Genomic DNA, 19,095 nt, shown 5'->3' on the forward strand with positions numbered 1-19,095 from the left:
ACCTGTTGGCTCTGAATCAGGGTGTACTGGAGATAGCTCCAGCAGGCTCAGGAGAATTCGCTGTTGAACATTTATACCTTGGAAACTGTCAAATGCTACAAATCAGGGCTTGATTTTTGTTGTTGATTTTTTCTGCTTAAGAACAAGTGATGGAGAAATGTTAATAATGCAAATTAAATTTTAAAGTGTATGGTACGAAAAAAATCTGGTTGTTAAATATCTACCAGCATATCCTTATTCTGAATTGATAATCTGTTTTGTTTTTCACTTTTCTCAATTTCCTATTTCTTTTTTTTCTTTTTTCAGCGATTGGAGTTAAGTGACTTGCCCAGGGTCACACAGCTAGCAAGTGTCAAGTGTTTGGTCTGAGGCTGGATTTGAACTCAAGTCCTTTTGACTTCAGGGCTGCTGCTCTATCCATTGCACCACCTATCTGCCCCTCCACTTCCTATTTCTAATGGCAATACTGTTTTAGTGACACAATTGAATGGAGAAGCACATGAATTTAAAGAATTAGCTACCATTTTCCCATTTTTTTGCATTTTGGTTGGTTGGGAGCACGATGCTCAGAAATTTCAGCAGTAACAATACAAACCACATTGCTATTAGTGCAATGTTTTAGTCATTTTATTTGGTAAATGCGATGTCATTTTAATTCAGACCCAAACATTTACCTTCAGAATTTAGCACAATCTTTGGTGTTAAAAGGCATTCTTAAATGAGTAAAAATACATTTGGGGTATTTGAATTTGCATAATCTGTTCTGCAATTCCATCTGCTGCTTTTATAATAATAAATAAGCAATGTTCATTTCCTACTCTTTTGGTATAATTCAGTAATACCACCTGGCTAAAAAAATTTAGTGAGCAGATCATTTAATAGGCTTTTTAAAAAAGATGGCAATTCAACTGGCTGAAGAGTACGTCAATAGCAATACATACATGTTGGCAGACAAAATTTATCATTAAATGAATATAAAAGCAAAAGCACTAAGAACACTGGACAGTAGGATTTTAATTAACCCTTTAGTCTTGGAAAATCCAACTTACCTCCATCCCTAGAAGTTTAAGAGCTTTAGGCTGCATTAAAAGAAACAGAAAGTCAATTAGTTGTGATTAGAATTATCTCCTAATTACTTTCTCTTTATGTGCTTAATGTCTTGACTTTTACATGATAGACTAGCTCAGATTGATTAGATATTGTTATAATTTAATAAATGCTTCCTCTCATTGGCATTGGTATGAAACATCAAAGAAAAAGAGAAATGCTTTAATCTCAATATATCGCTGGAAGTCCTATAAGAATGCAAGAAGGCCTCAAATGGAGGTAGAAATACAGAGGCCACTGACATTAACATCATTGACATTGAAGGACATGTCTGTATAAGAGGGTTACAATCTATGGCAATATACCTGTTCCTATGATGGTAAATACTGGTGCTTCTTTCTAATAAGAAACATGCCAGTTAGGAAATGCTACCGATACATGAATGTACATATAGGGCTCTTAAATGCCTGATGCAGTTTTTACATTATCCTAGTCCAAAAAGCCTCTGTCTCTCTTCTGACAGAATGTCTCTGATTTGCCTCTGCCCCCTCATCCTATATTTCATACCCTCTCTTCCCTGTTCTTTGCTGGAACATTCCATGCTAGAATCTTCTATGCCCTATTCCTATACATATGGGAATGGCTCGACTATTCCCCACAATTTCTCTACCTATGAAAAGAGTTGGGAAACCAATCAGATTTGCCTGAATCAAAACCTGTTCCCTCCCTATAAAATCTATGGCCCTCGCATACAGTCACAGAGCACCTTGACTGCAGCATTTGCCTGCCCTGATGTAGAGGTTTCAGCATGCTCCCTGACTTTATTTTTCCTTTATTACCCCAGAGCCTCTGCTCCTTGTTCCTTCCCAGCCAGGGAAGGGGAAATATGTCACAGTCTTGACCTATTGCTTTAAGCATTTACTGCCTTGAGTATTTTTTTTTTAATAACCAAAAAAGCTGGGATGGCATGGTATATATACTTCATAGGTTTCTCACTAATCTTGTAGTGCATCAGTACAAAACATTATTACTTTGGTTCATAGATAAAACTTAAGCAAAGAGAAGTCATGGTTCAATGACTTAATGAATTCATACAGGTGATTATCAACACTGTGGCAGCAAGATGGAATGTGGTAAGGGCTATAATGGTCTAGCTGGCCCACTTTTACTTGGATACCTTGTAACTCAAGAAGAATAAGAGTTAAAATGAATACGTTAGTGAACACATTTTGAGTCTAATGAGAACTGACTATGGCAGCATTAAATTATCCTTACCCTCTTTGGTCCAAACAAGTTGTTGTATAGGGTCCGAAAACTCTTTCGAGTGTAGTTGCAGCGGTAGGCCCCACCCATGAGGTATTCTAGCACAAGACCTATATCTATCAGGCTAATGTGATAGTCTGGTGGGAGGTTTCCCTGTAAGAGAAGAAATTTTATTTGTACATGTATATGAAGAAAAGCAAAGCATAAGCTGTATAGAATGCATCCCAAGTCACGGATGTGATGTATCACCCCTAAAATGATACCAGCTCTGGGGTAGCAGATGGGGACAAATAATACCTAATTTATTTCTAGACTAAAGCTGACTTTGTCTCCTACCACTGAAAAAAAACCAATGATTTAAACTGTTAGAAGAAGAGAGAATTATAGATTTATCAGTCACCTGCAGGTAACAGAAGAGATCAGAATATGGTCAGTATTCACTCTGACATGTGAAATGACTTTTGACAGGTTTATCCAAAGCAAACACTTGTGTCATTCTGATAATACATCCTTGGATGTATTCCTTTCTAGGCTATACTCCTAACTCTCCTCCTCGACCTTCTCTACAGTATTCCAAAAACTTCTTTACCCTGAAAGGTCACTCAAGCCCTGGACTTCACGCATGAGAAGTATTCTCCTCCCCTAAGACCCCTTCCTCTAATTGGCTAGTTCCTCTCAGGACCTCCATTTTAAGGAAGCCATCCAGGCCAGCCATGTCTTTACTCCTTTCTAGGCTCCACTTCTGACTTTTCTCCTGGACTTTCAGCTGGGTACTTTCATTTTCTCCTCCCCAGAAGCTCGTTGAGTCCTGAGACTCAGCTTTCTTTCTGCTTGTATTTGTACCACTAGCCGTTAGCACAGTGCCTGACGCATAGTGAGCACTTAATAAATGCTTGTTGATGTGATTTTCTTTCATCCAAGTATGGGTTAGAATTATTGACTACTGAAATCATATTTATTTTTAGCTATTTGCCATGATATCATGTTATCTAAGCCATCCTGTTTTCCTTTCAGTAATTTTCTATGGCTAAAACTTTGCGGGGCAGGGATGTTTTTATTGTTGACTATGTCCTCAGTGCCTAGCATAGGGCCTACTTAAATGCTTATTAAATTGTTGAACTGTGAATGACCTTTAAAATATGACCACAGAGAGTATGTATTGGGAATAGTAGATATAAATGTGGTCTAGTGGGAAAAATGCTGGAATTATAATTAGAAAACCTGGGTTTAATACCCATTGACAATACTTATTAGCTTGTAGCTACAGGCAAGTCACCACTCTGAGCCCCAGTTTCTCCATCTATAACATGGAATTAATAATACCTGCACCGGGTTTTTAATGAGGAAAGTGATTTATAAACCTATAGTGTTCTATAAAGGTGAACAACATGAGTGAGTTTATGAACATTTTTAACGCACTCTCCATCTTTTAACTCTGGGCAAATCATTTCACCTCTTTGCTCCTCAGTTTCCTCATTTATGAATAAGTGCCAAACTAGAAAATTTATAAGGTATCTTACATCTCTTGAATGTTATGATTCTATGTGGATGGATTTATCATTCATAGCTATTTACTATCTGTATAATAGGAATTGTCATATTTTTAGGATTGAATTACTTATATTTTAGCTGGGTTAGAGCCAATAAAATCATAGGTTTATAATCCTATGAGATCATCTAGTTCAACTCCCTCCTTTTACAGATGAGAAAATGGAGGCTAAGAGAATTAACAAGCTTTGTATAAGGTCACATGGGTAGTAGACAGTAGAGCCAGGGATTAAAACCCAAGTCCTCTAGTTCCAAAATGCTAGCTCCAAAATTCACTATATAGGCTGATGGAAAAACTTCCTCATATGATTGAAATTATCCTTTTACTCAGGATATTAAGGTAAATTATATAGCAGTTTTTAATCAGTTGCCCTCCTACCAGGTACTTCTCTCTAGTCCAATGAATCACCTTTGTGTTAACCCAATCAAATCCTCTACCCTTTAGCTGCATGAGAACATGTCAGGACAGAGACAAAGAAATGCGCACAACTCCACAGATAAAAATAAAGCATAAATAGATGAGAATACTATCAATGAAAAATGGGCGTAATGTCAAAGGATTTAAAGACAAGCAGCTGAGGATAAATGTAATTTCTAATCATATTGTCAGGGTAGCCAAAAATGACAAGAACAAATGAAAGCTTGCAACTCTTGCTAGGAATAAGAGAATTAAAGTGAATGGTTGTGATGGATGAAAATGGAACAGTAACTTTAAGAAGGAGGTTTCTAATATGAAGAAGTGTTGAATGATTGAAGAGATTCAGGTCACTGATACTCAAGAATTTTAGATAATTAAAGTTGGCATTAATAACAACAGGTAGTATCTGGCTGAAACCATACAATCAATCAGTCAAACTTCAGCTCATTCTTTCAATCAACCAGTCAACAAGTATTCATTGTGTGTGCTGATGCTAAGCAACATTTTCCTATTTCGTCCTTTGTAGTTTTCTGTAGGTTCTTTTCAAGGTGAAAAAGATACTTAGGACATTGACTTCCTACCCTACCATTGCTATTTATCTTCTGTGCCTTAAATTCCAAGATTTGAGTTTGTTATCAAAAGAAAAATATCCATTTTGTGTGAAGGAACATAAATTAATAAGGAGTATAAAATAATAGACTGACCTTTTTCACATCCCTCACAAGCAAGTGAAGTGTGTTTGGTGGGCCCAGCCTCTGAAAGAGAACCATCCAGCCATTTTTAGTGTATTATTTCTTAAACAAAAATCCTCAACTACTGGACCATGAATTGTTCTAATCCTTAAATATCACTCAGCTTTAGGCTAATGTCTGTTTACATATTTTATGTCTCTGTCTTACAATGGTAAACAGATGCTAAATTCATAGGAAATTATGTTAAATAAATAACAAAATTATCTAAAAGGGCAAGCTATCATGTGTGTCCTGAGTTGCAGAGAGAATGCATATCAATGCCTTCTTCACCTATGCACTGCTACAGTCAACTTTATAATGGTGAGAATAAAAATCTAAAACAAAAAACATTAATTACCAAAATATATATTCTAAAAATAAATTAAACACATTCCACTTAAACACTTCAATACTAGTTTCATGGTGCTTTGTGCAACTAAAGAGTTTCTATGGTTTTTCTTATAACATCATGGAAAAATGGGTGCCCTATGGAGCACATCCCCTACTGCCTGGTGCCCTTACACAGTGTTAATAATATAGTCAGCCAAATGTGGGAATTTGTTTTGCTTGACTATACCAGATGGTAACCACAGAGAATTTGGTTCAGTAGGCTGGTTTTCAAATGGCAAGAATGTGATGAAGAATTGAGCTGTAAGGTGAACCATTTTTGTGACAAGTGCCACAAAAGAACAACATCATTTCAGTCCCCGTTAAACAACAGAACGCCAGAGGAGAACTGGGATTCTACCCCAAATTCGTTATATGGTTAAACTTATTATACTTTAGCATAGTGCACCAATAATGTACCAAAGCAGCCTAATAAACAGTCTAGCTATTTAGCTGCCTATCTCCATATTAAAATAAATAGACTATCATACACAAGTATTTCTATGTTTATTTAGGTCTTAGATCTTCACTGCCCTCCATATTCTTTGCATACTTACTGTATTATAAAGTTCTTCTAACCGTGGAATAGTGAGAAAGTGTTGCATGTTGACTCCATTTTCAATAAGAAGTTTCACAAAGTCAACCCGATCTAAGACCAAAGCATCTAACATAGCTTGCTCTAGAGAATTCACCTATTAAAAAAAAGCAACTAAACAAATGAGGAATTCAACAGACTTTTAAAAAACTTTATTTTTCTGTTTTTGCTTTCTGCTAGGCAATGGGGTTAAGTGACTTGCCCAAGGTCACACAGCTAGTAAGTGTTATATGTCTGAGGCTGAATTTGAACTCAGGTCCTCTGACTCCCCGGCCGGTGCTTTATCCATTGCACCACTCAGCTGCCCCTCAACAGTTACTTATTAAGCTATGTAAGGTTCTGTGCTGGGCATTGGAGATAAGGGGACAAATATTTCTTGACCTCAAAGAGCTTACATGGTGGGCAGCAATAGCACACACACAAGTAAGTCAATGCAGACCACACAAAGTAACACGAAAGTTTCATGAGGGAGAGAGTGCTAGTATCTGGGCAACCAGGAAATCTGGGAATCTTATAGGAGGTATCATTCAACCAGTCAACAAGTCTCTGCTATCTAGTCCTGTGTTCCACTGTTCTAGGCACAAAGAAAAATAAACAAATATGAGCAGTAAAGTGGTATAGTGAATAGAGTACTGAAGCCAGAGTCAGGAAGACCTGAGTTCAATTCTGGCCTCAGACACTAATTAGCCATGTGACCCTGGGCAATGATAATAACAACTAACTTTCATATAGTGCTTACTATGTGCCGGGCATTGTACTATGCACTTTAGAAATATCTCATTTGATCCTCATGACAACCCTGGGAGGTAGGTGATATCATTATCCCCATTTTAAAGACAAGAGAACTGAGGCAGACAGAGTTTAAGTCACTTGCCAAAGGTCACATAGCTAGTATGTATCAGAGGCTGGATTTGAACTCAGGTCTTCCAGATTTCAGGCCCAGTACTCTGTCTGCTGCCCCAAGTCACTTGACATCTGTCTGCCTCTAGCACCTACCTCCCAGGGTTGTTGAGGGAATAAAATGAGGTAATATTTATAAAGTGCTTTGCTAAACATAAAGCATCATATGTAATGTCAACAATTAATAAATGCAATAAATGAAATAATCTATTATCGGAAAGCTTACATTCTAACAAGGTAGCACCTGGTCTATGCCTTGAAGGAAGCTAGGTATTGAATGAGGTAAAGGGGAAATGAATTCCAGACACAGAAGACCCAAGGAAAGGGGAAACAGAAGGTATTCAGGGGAAACACTGGCCCCAAAGGGAAACTAGCAACTTTATGGCTGATGCTATTCTGTTGCCTAGATTTTTAAGTTACTCCCAAACTGATTCTAATTTTTTACATTTGGGCAACAAACACACTGTCTCAAAGGGAGAAAAGAAAGATAACTCATTTTTCTAACACATAGCCCTTGTCAGGACAAGTCTTTACTAAAATTTAGACTAATAATAGTTCTTGGTTTAGAAACCTGTGAAGTGCCCTACCTTGGATCTTCCTTGTGCTGATGGTATTGTAGTATAAAGATTAGTAGATAAACTCCATTGGTTTTTTCAGTCGCTAAACTTAAGCCACAGTACAGCACATCCCAAAAGTCTTAGTACAGTTCCAGCCTTTCATAGCCTAAAACTGTATTAAGACTTTCAGAACACTCTGTATAATGAGAACGTAGAGTTTTCCTCCTTCCAAAAAATTGTTTTTCCTTTCCTGATTTCCAAAAATCTATTAAAGCCAAATTTTCCTACAGTTTGTCCCACAGGTGTTAGAATCCTCATATTCCTTGAATACTGAATGACCTTCATTTTCAAGAAAGCTCACTCATTCAATAAATATTTTTTTCAGTATTACTATGTGCAGAGGTAATGTGACATTATGGATAGAGATGGCCTTAGAGCCAGGAACATGTGGGTTTAAGTCCTGCCTCTGACAGATATACTAGCTGTGTGATGCTGGGCAAGTAAATTGTCCTCTCAGCATTCAAGGAGAACTTTTTCAAAATTACTGAGGACCCCAGAGAGCTTTATTTTATGTGGTTTATACCTATTAATATTTACCACATTAGAAATTAAAACCTACAAATTTTAAACATCTCTCTCTTGGTTTTCCTCCTACCTCTCTGACACTCCTTCTCTTTCTCCTTTGCTGGATCCTCCTCCAGATCACGTCCTCTAACCATAAGTGTCCCTCAGGGTTCTATTCTGGATCCTCTTTCTTTTCTCCCTCTATACTACTTCCCTTGCGGCATCACTGTCATGATCAACAACTCTTTAATCAGCCTCTACTTCCTCATCTGTAAAATGAGGATTTGGGATAAGTCCTTTAAAGTTCTAACATTCTGACACTAACAAAAATCTGAAAGAAACTGTTTACATACCCAGTTTAAGAGCTCAATCTTTCGTGGGTCAGTTTCTTCTTCTACTTCTTCTTTGACTTTCCCTTTCTTTTTGCCTTTTCCTTTTCCTCTGCCCCCTTTGGCTGGTGCAGCAGCTGGAGATTTCTTTTCCTTCTCTGGTACTTTGCTATCAGGAGGTGCCAGGCTTCCTAAGGGCTACATTGAACAGCAAACACATTTGGTTAAAAACATTTGCCTCCTTCTATATCAAGTTGTTACTTCCTTCATGAAGCCCTTATGAAGTTGACATTTACCCAAAGGAAAATTTCATGACTGCCATTAATTCCACACTGTTAACACTTAACAAACATACATAGTCAGGATAGACTTGATCTGTCTGCTACCAAATGTGCTGCAAAGCGGGAACCTGTCTATTAACACAGCTTATGTTTGTGACATATGGCAATTTGCTTTGTTTTTCCCATGGGCAGGAGTTGTATGTATTTAGATTGACATCACATTTTTATTGGCATGCATTTACACAAAGGGCCACTTTTACAAATAGGCATAATAGCTACTAATTTTCAACCAATGAGATAATGTATGTAAAGCATTTTGCAAACCTCCAAGCACTATACAGGTAGTCCCCAAAAGCTTTAATATCTTAAATGGCTTAAAACTGCACTAAGACTTTGGGGACACTCTGTATACAGGGAAGTACAGTGGAGTAGTGGATAGAATGCTGGCCTCAGAATCAGGAAGACTGAGTTCAAGTGCTGCCTCTGACATATATTAACTATATGAAGGCCACATAACTTCTTGGTGCTCCAGGCATCTCTTTAAGTTACAGAGAAGGGCCAGCTTGCATTGGTAGAGGAAGTTTCTTCATCTGGGAGTTCCCTATACCAATGAAATCATAGGTCGATTCTATCATCATCATCATCATCACCACCATCATGATCATGATCATCATTGCTTTTTTTTTTTGGTGAGGCAATTGGAGTTTAGTGACTTGCCTAGAGTCACACAGCTAGTGAGTATCATGCGTCTGAGGCTGGATTTGAACTCAGGTCCTCCTGACTCCAGGATCCTTCCTCTATCCACTGCGCCACCTAGCTATCCCCGTGCTTACTTTATTATTTCTATCACTGGCACCACCATTCATCCAGACTCCCATGTTGTAAATCTTAGTGTCATCTTTGGTTCTTCCACTTCCCTCACATCCTGTGACCAAATATTTTCCCAGGTCCTTTTGATTCTACTACTATAATACCTTTTATTTCTTCTCTTTTTTTTTTCTCCTATTCCTATTGCCAATTCTCTAACATAGGTTGTCATGGACAACTGCCTGACTAAAAATGGTGCTTTCCTTCATTATCTCTTCTAATCTGTTCTTCATACTTCTGCAAAAGTAATCTCCCTTAAGCTCTGATATAGCAATATCATTCCTTTTCTCAGAACCCTTCAATGGGTACCTATTAACCGATGATTAAAGTCCAAACTCCCTAGGCAGCCATTCAAGGCCTTACACAATCTGATACCATCCCACCCTTTCCAGTCCTATTTCATACTACTTCCTGTAACGTACCCTGTGATACACACCTAGAACTTTTGCCTGTCCATATCTTGTATTTTTTTCCTCTTTTTGCCATTGATCATATGCTTCCTGGTGCCTGGAATACGTTTACCCCAATCTCCATGGTTGGAAGGAACCTACTTCCCTGTGAAATTGTTAACTCCTTCATGAAGCCTTCAGTTCCCCTAAGTATCACTGATCTCTCCCTCTTCCTCTCACAAAGCACTTTGTGCCTTTCTTATTCATTTCAAATTCTATTCAAATTTGTATTATTGTTGCATGCATACACTTATACATTATATTTCTATTGTATATTATATTTCCTATTAAATTTAATTTACATCATTATGTACATACATTTCTTATCTCTCAAATTAAATTGTAAATTTTTTGAGGGCAAGGACTATGTTATCTATCTGTATATCCCCTCAGCACCTAGCACAGAGATTGTAGCCATTCAATAAATGTTTGTTGAATTGTTTTTGAACAGATTGTGATTGAATATTCAACTATTGAAGGAATATTTCAGAGATTATCTAGACCCTCTTTCTTCAGTATATAATGTATAATATACTCTAAAGAGGTAGAGGATTGTGTGCTATTTTCATAAGTCATTGAAAGTACAGATAATGGAGCTTTCATGTACCATCCATATCAATATTTTTCAACCTGCCAGAGTTTTCTTTGTTATACGTAACCTAAAACAGTTCTGTAGCAATTTCTTTTGTCATCTCCTCATTTGCCAAGAGGCTAAGAACTAGAGGACCCTAAAGGAAATAGAATATTTGAAAGGATTGGGCTATTGTGCTTAATTTGAGGGACTTCAATAAACACACTGCAGATATGTCACTCTCTTCCTTTGAAAATACTCACCTTATTATTTAAAGTTTTTGCATTATTTTTTTCCTGATGATTAACCCCCAAAAGTAAAGTAGACAAGTAAAAATACTATCATACACTGTACTTATTTCAGGCATTCTAGTTATTTCACTTAGAAAAATGCTTGAGATGAAATGCACTTGATTTTGAAGGGGCTCCTTTTTTTTTAGTCTATGTCATACTTTAAAAGGATAATGTTTTCAAAACTGACAAGCAAAACATTTAAGGACCATTTTTCCTATTTATTTCTTTTAAGAAGAAGAAATTAACACATTACTTTTTGCTTTTTCACATACAAAGTCCATTGGGCCCCTGTAGGGAAAGCATAATATTTCTGTTTAATCCTAATGTAATAAAAAATTGGAACATGAAACATGACTAAGAAATGTTGGCAAGACTGATGTGATAATGAAACCAACATTGATCAGTTATTTGCATGAAGTAATAGAAAATGTTCTTAATAGTGAAAAAAAAAAAGCTAGTCTTACCGGCCAGTGGGGTCCAAAGACGAAGATTTGACTTCGTGCGATGTCAACACGGTTCCAGGCAAGAGCCAAGCTCAGCTGATCAGGAGCTGATGCATTTGTACCTAAAGAAGCAAAAATAACTATTGCCTGTTTCCAAGTAAATGAGCAGTAGTATGTTCAATACTAAAGAAACAATTTGGGTAACTAACAATATGAAAGTGAGAGACTTTTCTATAGCTCCTATAGAAAAAGAATGGCCCATTTAGCTAAGCATAGGGGGCACAGGTCCGTAATAACTGCTACTGGAGAAGGCTGAGGCTGCTGAATTGCTTGAGTTCAGACATTAGGGCTAATGCTAAATGGATGTCTACATTAAGCCTGGCACCTATGTAGTGAGCTCCTAGGAACAGAAGGCCACCAGGCTGCCTAAGGAAGGGCAAACTATCTCAAGTTGGAAAAAAAAAGAACAAGCTAAACTCTCATGCGTATCAGTATCGGGACTGAGCCCATGAGTGTCCATTGTACTTCAAGCCTGGGCGAGATAGGGAGATCTGGTCTCAAATATATTTTTGTAGGTGTGGAGCATATATGTGTATAAAATATGTGTATGTATGTGTGTACATAAATGTGTTTGGTATATGCATACATGTGTACATATGCACATATGTATTCTCTCTTACAGCTCAAATAAATGTGCTATATAGACATATATATATATATATATATATATATATATATACATACATTATATATATGTAGCACATTTATTTATTTGAAAGAAAGAAGACTAGGTTTAGAAAAACTTTGAACTACTCTACAAATCTCTCATGCTTATCAGTATTGACTGGCCTAAGACAAAGTGAGCATTTATCTCATTCAAGCATCCGTTGCTTTATAGGATAATGGCATAATTAACAAGGATAGCATATCCATGCTCCATTGCTGTGGTTTATGCAGGGTACCTAAACTATTTAAGTCAGATGATAATTGTTCCTTTTTTTGGCCCACAAGTGAGCAAGATTATTGAAACAAGAACTAGTTGTGTCCTACTTTCTTCTATAAGAGCTTATTTTCAGAGAAAAGTATGTGTATGTTAAGAATTTTTTTACAGTAAAAGTTACTAATTTTTGGAAACTTTTATAAATGTGTTAGATAAAGGCAAATTGTCTTTATAAGGAATGATTGTTCCTTGTACTCTTTTATATTAGTTATCTATTAATTACTAATTATATTTAATCATATGAATCCTTTAGCTTATTCCTTCCACTTAACTAAAGGTTATTTCAGGTACTGAATTTGCCAATGTAGATCCACACATAAGTGGAGGAAATTTTAATGGCAGGGAAGTGTTTACCTTGAGTAATTTTTTAAAAAAAAGAATATAAGCGCTTTGAGAGATGATTTCATTTTTTTTGTATTTGTATCCCCAACACCTAGCATAGTGCTCAACATATAGCAGGGATTTAATAAATGCTCATTAATTAATTTCTGGATTTACCAAAAGATAAGAAGTCATAGATTGTGATATGTACTACCAAAAAGAGTACTCATATCAATGAGATCAAAAATTCTCTGAACCACTGACATCTATAGCATGGATCAATTATACTAATTAGATAGTATGCTTGACAAAGGATAATCTGGAATAAGAGCTAATTAATTAATTGACAAATTAAAAACTAACCTCTTCTCAAAGTTGTTTTTACTTATTTGTTAAATCCACAAGAAAGTATATTTTCATGAAGTTTCTAGTACAATTTTGTACACCAAACAGGTAATGGAAAGATGATGTGTGTTGGCAAAAACTGTGGCTGGATGGACAATCTCAAGACTTGGATTAGAGTCCTGAGGCCACAGCTTACTTATCTTAGGCACATAAAAATCACAACTCTGAGTCTATTTCTTCATTCAAAATGAGGACATTGGAATAAATGAGGTAAACTTTAAGGCCCCTTTCTGCTTTAAAAGTCTGAGACATAGGTAAATTTTGATCAAGCTGGTTAGCTCAAGATGTACCTCAGTAGACAAATATTTTTTATGAAAGGAAAAGGAATACAGTAGGCTTGAGTACTGATAGCACTCCTCTCTCACAATCAAGGACAAAATGTTTGACACAAAGAAAGCGTTGCCTACGTGTTGAATTGAAACGAAGTGAATCATGATTTCTGGGGAACTCACCCTTTAGCAGAGCAGTTAAAATTGCCATTTCAATATCCTGTTGACCTTCTGAACCCATTCGGAACACAGTGACCTAAGAGCAGAGATTAAAAATATAAATATTGAGTTAAAGCAAAGTTGAAAATGACAGGAGGAGATTATATGTTTTTGATTCCATGAACATACTACCACCAGTCTCCTTCTAAAGCCTTGTGGTAGTGTGGAAGTGATGCTGATTTCTCAAAGGCTAGGCCAGTGTATCTAGCACAGGCTCTAGTAGGTCCTATCAAACAAAACAACTTTCATGCTTATAAACCCAGCAATGAGCCTTATGCCTGTCCCTCCAGGACCAGTCTAGCTGAATTCAGAGAGGCTCATTATCAGGCTGATCAAAGAGTAATGACTCTTGGCTATGGTAACTGTCGAAGACTATATCTACTAAGCCATGGGTGGGAGAAGAGAGGAGGGTAGAGAGGGCTCAGTCTGTGCATGTGGAAGCTGTAACCACACTGGAAGTATCACAGATCCTTGAAGTGACGTAAAGCAGAACAGGCCAACAAGTTCTGAAATAATTCTGTGGACTAAATAACTTATAAGAAGGCCTACTTTATTTCTAAAGCCTCAATATTACCTTCATGATAGTTTTACTCCTTGCCTTAAACTCTGCTCATGTTTCTACACAGTCATAGTTCGCTTAACATCAAATGGCTCCATGAAAAACATGATTGGGGCGAAACATTATGGGGCACACTGAGTGCAAAGCTCATACACGGACTCCAAAGGGTCGCCTCATTCCACAGATGAGAAAGTAGAGATCCCATAAAGCTTAAGTAACTTGCTTAAGGTCACACCAGAAATAAGGAGCCCAGTCAGGATTTGAACTCCAGCTTGCAGGCTCTAAATTCAGTGCTCTTACTTAGACCCATTGCAATGATGCTGTAAATGGAAGTATTGTTCTGGGAAGCCAAAATGAGGAGCTCAAACATTAGCTATTTTATAAATCTGAGGCTTGGGGGCTTGTGTGCGGAATAGGTTATTGGAGAATATTTGGATACACTAGCAGATAGTGGTCTGGAGACCTGATGGACTAAGTCATCAAAGGGACCCCTGAGGTTATCAGCTGCCTGCCAGCCCTTCTCCCCCACCAACTGAATTTGTCTTAATTTTTTTGAAAGATGAGGTCTCTATTCCAGTTACTTGCCCACAGCGCTTGTGAAGCTTATCTAGCCAGTTCTGAGTAAACCAGTAGGATGGGGACTTTGAGTTTACAGGAGCTGGACTGAAAGTACAGAAAGAGAACCATTAAGATCTTTTTCTTTTCCTTTACCTTTGTATTTCAGAATCATCTAAATGGAACAATTAATTTGCTATAAATCTGTGAAATGTCTCTATAAAGTGCTTAGCCTTCCTCTGGGATGTCTTCATCCAAGTAAAGAACAAATACTCATATTGAGCACTAGGCTGTATTGGACTCAAAGCTAAAGGATGAAATAGTAGGGAGCCTCAATATTAGTATGGGGATGAAGCCTGAACTTGTGATTTCATTAACACAGGCACCTTCTCTGCAACTTAGATTCTTGGAGAGTTGCCTAGAGCACAGAGAGGTCCAGTAACGCGCCCAGAGTCACATGGGTTTACATATCAGAGCTGATCTTTCTGGTTCTGAGGCCAGCTTGCCATCCATTATGCCTCACTGGCTCATATTTTAATGGGGCTTAGTTATAATGTACTGATGGTGTTGTTGCTGCTGCAATGTAGAATATACCTGGGCATTTATTTTTCCAACCTGCTACTTTAACATATGGGGGAAGAATTATTCTTAGTTAATGCTTATAGTCTGATTACTGAGGCAGATTAGAGTCTACTAATAGATTTAATACTCATGCACACAAAGGTACATAAAGCACTTTCACCTCAGTCCAGGAATTAAAACACTCTTTTTTTCGCGAGGAAATGGAAACTCTGAGAGCCAAGGACTTGGCTATCCCATAGTTAGTTGAAAGTGAGATTCAAATTCAGCTCTCTTGATTCTACATCAGAGAGTTCTTAACCCTCTTTTAAAAAATATTTTTCAATATGTCATAAACTCCTTTTTGAAATGTCATAGACTCCTTTGTGGTCTGACAAAACCTATGGAACCCGTCTCAGAATGTTTTTAGATGCATAAAATGACACATGTCAGATCAAAAAGAAAACCAATTATATTGAAATGCAGTTAGCAAAATATTTTTAAAAGCTTAGTCCAATGACTCCAGGTTAAGAATCCTAGAATACTGCTGCTCATAGAAATGCTGACCTAATCAAATACGCTCTATTTGCAACTTATTTGTAAGCTTAGAATGTTGACAGGGCCACTTCACATTAGGGTCATAGAACTGGAAGAGACCTAAGAGATTACCATTCTACAGATGAGAAAACTGAAGTCAGAGAAATGAGATGACTTGCCCAAGGCAACACAGATAATTAGTGTCAGAGCCAGGACTGTGACTCAGGTCCCCTGGTTCCTAGTCTATTACTCTTGGCAATATATTAGGTAGCAGTGCTATTGGCATAGCTAATGGCTCTGTCCTATAAGCATACTTAATAGGAAGGAAGGTTTGGGAAATGGAATTTTTGCATTTTCAAATGGAAATAATAAAACATTGTAATTACAATGTTTAACAACTATAAATCACTTTTCTTTAATAATTCTTCTAATCCCTTTAAAGTCTATTAAGGGGCTCTGGTGAAGTTCTTCAGAAATATCAAGAAAAAAACGTAGCTCATCTTCCACAATTTATTGCAGACACAATAATTAAACTGAAATTAATTTACTCATTCCATAGCCAATGACACTCGGTATTTATTGTCCCTTCACATTTACTAGGCATTGGTGTGCTTCTCCTATTTGACAGCCTGGAAATACTGAAAAACAAGAAAGTTGGAGTTCTCATAAAATTACTGATTTGATATGTAATGCAAAGTGCTTCTTGCAAGCAGAAAAACAAAACATGACAAAATGTAGTTTAAAGCTGCCTGAGTAGAATTAGAAAGAGAATATAGCACTTTAATGAGAGAGCTTTGAGACACTTACAAGTTCTTTCTTTTTCATACATTCCATGATAATTACAAACAGCTGATGGGATTGAATCTTGTTGTAGTTAAATGTTTTCTGAATGGTAACTATAAGCTGATCCTTGAGGGAGTCACTTATTATCCTATTCAAGAAAGGACATGAAAAGAAAGAGGAAAACATTACAGAAGACTGTGGTCATTAAAAAAAATACTCCTAAATAGCCATTTAGGATCTCTATTTTAATGCTACATTGGATTGCCAGGATTTTCCTTTTTATATAACTGCAAATCTGTAAACAAAAACTAGTTGAAAGCATTGTCTATAGTTATACTAAGTTCCAGCTTCCTGGAAACCTCATAAAGGAGGATAAAGTTGGAAGGGACCATGCTGTCACTTCAGACAGAATTATGTTGCAACTACATTATCCTGACCCTAAGGAATCAAAGAAATTTATGCAATAACTTTTTTACTATTTTGAAATGTTAAAAAAATAAACTTTTTAGTTTCTCAAGGGACTTCCTTATTAGCTTACCAGGTAAATCCTGAAAAATCATGCCCCCTTGATAATATGTCAGAAATCCTACCCTCCTTCTTCACAATACTTGTGCGCAAAAGACAAAATGTCTGATGCTCGCCCGCTACCATCACAAATCACAACAGGAATAGGGGGATCTTCTCGAAGACATTCCAGGACAATGGATATCACATTGGGACCCCCTTCAACAATGAGGCCAACGACAGGAACACCTTGTCCTAGTCCTACAACACAAAGGATATCTTCCATCAGGATTGAAGTTTCAGTACTCCAAGACTCTATTATCTAATCTGATCTGTCTGAAAGTTTTTGACAAGTGAAGAGAAGCAACACCAAGTTTGTGTCATTCCACTCCCCCCTCCCCTACACTACTAATTTCATTTATTTTTATTCAGACCCACATTCTGATCATATAGAAAAGACCAGAACCTAAAAATAGAAAACTTCCTAAACCATATGCAGATTAAATAACACCTAAGTCTCACCTGGCATATGATAACTGATAAGCAATCAACTGCCTACAGGACATGATTTGAGGGTCACCAAAACAACCTCTCTCATTGGTACTGTTATGATCCCTGAAATCCAATCATTAATGTATCTTTAGAAAATGTTCATTGTACCTGAGATGAGGCATTATATCATCCGGCAAGAGGAGTGGATAACACATTAACTATTTAACAGGCGTTATCTCCATATTTATTAAAGTCTATAAAATACTTTCCTTGTGACAAACCTGCTGTGCATATCATGCACTTTTCTTTATCTCCACTTTTCAAGAGAGGAAGTTGAGGTTTAGAAGGTTAAATGACTTGTACATGCTCATAAAACTGAACTATCTAACGAATAACCTATTACTACTCACTGTCATTAGCAAAGAGCAGGATACAAAATAAACAGGTGATATGGGAGAATGGAGATGGGTTCTAGTCCCAGCTCCATTAATAACTTTCTAAGTGATATTGGACAAGTGTCTTTATTTTTTTTTGGCTCAACTTCCTCATCTATAGGATAGGGATAATAGATTAAATTATCTCTAAGGTCCCTTTCAGTTGAATTCTATGAACTCATAAACAAGGATTACGTATATTTTGATAGTGGGTAAAGCTATGGGGAACCAATGCAATGCTGGGAAGTTAGAAGACAGCATAGCACAAGGGCATGAGAAATGTGAAGGAGCTGAAACTGACCCCACAAAACCATCTAGCCAATCTCTTTATGGATGAACAAAGTGAGGCAAGGTTGATTAATACCTTGCCCAAGTGATGCAGATAAAAAATAGAACAAGAATTTGACCCTGGTCCTCCAATTCCAATTCTAGCACTTTTCCTACTGCACTACAAATCAAAGAACACCAAAGACAACTTTGATGACTACAATTTTTCCTGGTGTTGACACTAACAAAATGTCCATATTCAAATACTGAACAAGGTAAACCAGGCTTATTAGACCAACTCTTAGTTTATGATAATATTCAACTGTCCTGGGGGCAGCTAGATAGTGCAGTGGATAAAGTGCCAGATCTGGAGTCAGGAAGACTCATCTTCTTGAGTTCGAATCTGGCCTCAGGCACTTAACTAGCTGTGAGACCCTGGGCAACTCACTTAACCCTATTTGCCTCAGTTTCCTCATCTGTAAAATGAGCTGGAAAAGAAAATGGCAAACTGCAGCATCTTTGCCAAGAAAACCTCAAATGGGGTCATGAAGAGTCAGACACAACTGAAAATGATTCAGCATCAACAACAAGAAAGTAAGACAAGGATCTTCAGCCCTATACTTCCAAGGAGCTCCATGTAATTCCCACAGGACTCCACAGTAAATAATAATTAAGAGATCACTGAGGGAGTTTGGCAGTTCTACACCAGTGCTGCAATGGCTCTGTGTTAGTAGAATGGCAGAGATAATAGGGATATGAGGAGTATGAGAAATGGGCTCTCTGAAAATTCTCACTTCTGGACCTTGCACTTTAAAGGCCAATCTTGGTGGTTAATATTTATTTCTCAAAGCCAAATGGTTCCCCCTTCCAAATAGTGCTTTCATTAAGCCACAAAAGGCACAAAAAAGTGATAGCCAAAAAGTTCACATAAAGGACATGATGACTGCAA

General features: G+C 37.2%; 1 protein-coding gene across 1 annotated transcript in view; it reads right to left on the reverse strand.

Moving 5' to 3' along the window:
• Positions 1–19,095, reverse strand: part of TRPM1 (transient receptor potential cation channel subfamily M member 1) — a 184,133-nt gene that overhangs the window by 57,749 nt on the left and 107,289 nt on the right. Inside the window, exons 8-16 of the mRNA XM_078151622.1 lie at positions 17,040–17,214; positions 16,474–16,597; positions 13,422–13,494; positions 11,265–11,365; positions 8,364–8,537; positions 5,952–6,086; positions 4,981–5,031; positions 2,323–2,463; positions 1,050–1,079 (exon numbers count right to left, since the gene is read on the reverse strand). Of these exons, the coding sequence (XP_078007748.1) occupies positions 1,050–1,079; positions 2,323–2,463; positions 4,981–5,031; positions 5,952–6,086; positions 8,364–8,537; positions 11,265–11,365; positions 13,422–13,494; positions 16,474–16,597; positions 17,040–17,214 (1,004 nt within the window). The remainder of the gene's footprint in view (positions 1–1,049; positions 1,080–2,322; positions 2,464–4,980; positions 5,032–5,951; positions 6,087–8,363; positions 8,538–11,264; positions 11,366–13,421; positions 13,495–16,473; positions 16,598–17,039; positions 17,215–19,095) is intronic.

The sequence above is a fragment of the Phascolarctos cinereus genome, unplaced genomic scaffold (genome assembly GCF_003287225.1).
Source record: "Phascolarctos cinereus isolate Bilbo 61053 unplaced genomic scaffold, phaCin_HiC Scaffold_3;HRSCAF=262, whole genome shotgun sequence".
NCBI lineage: Eukaryota > Metazoa > Chordata > Mammalia > Diprotodontia > Phascolarctidae > Phascolarctos > Phascolarctos cinereus.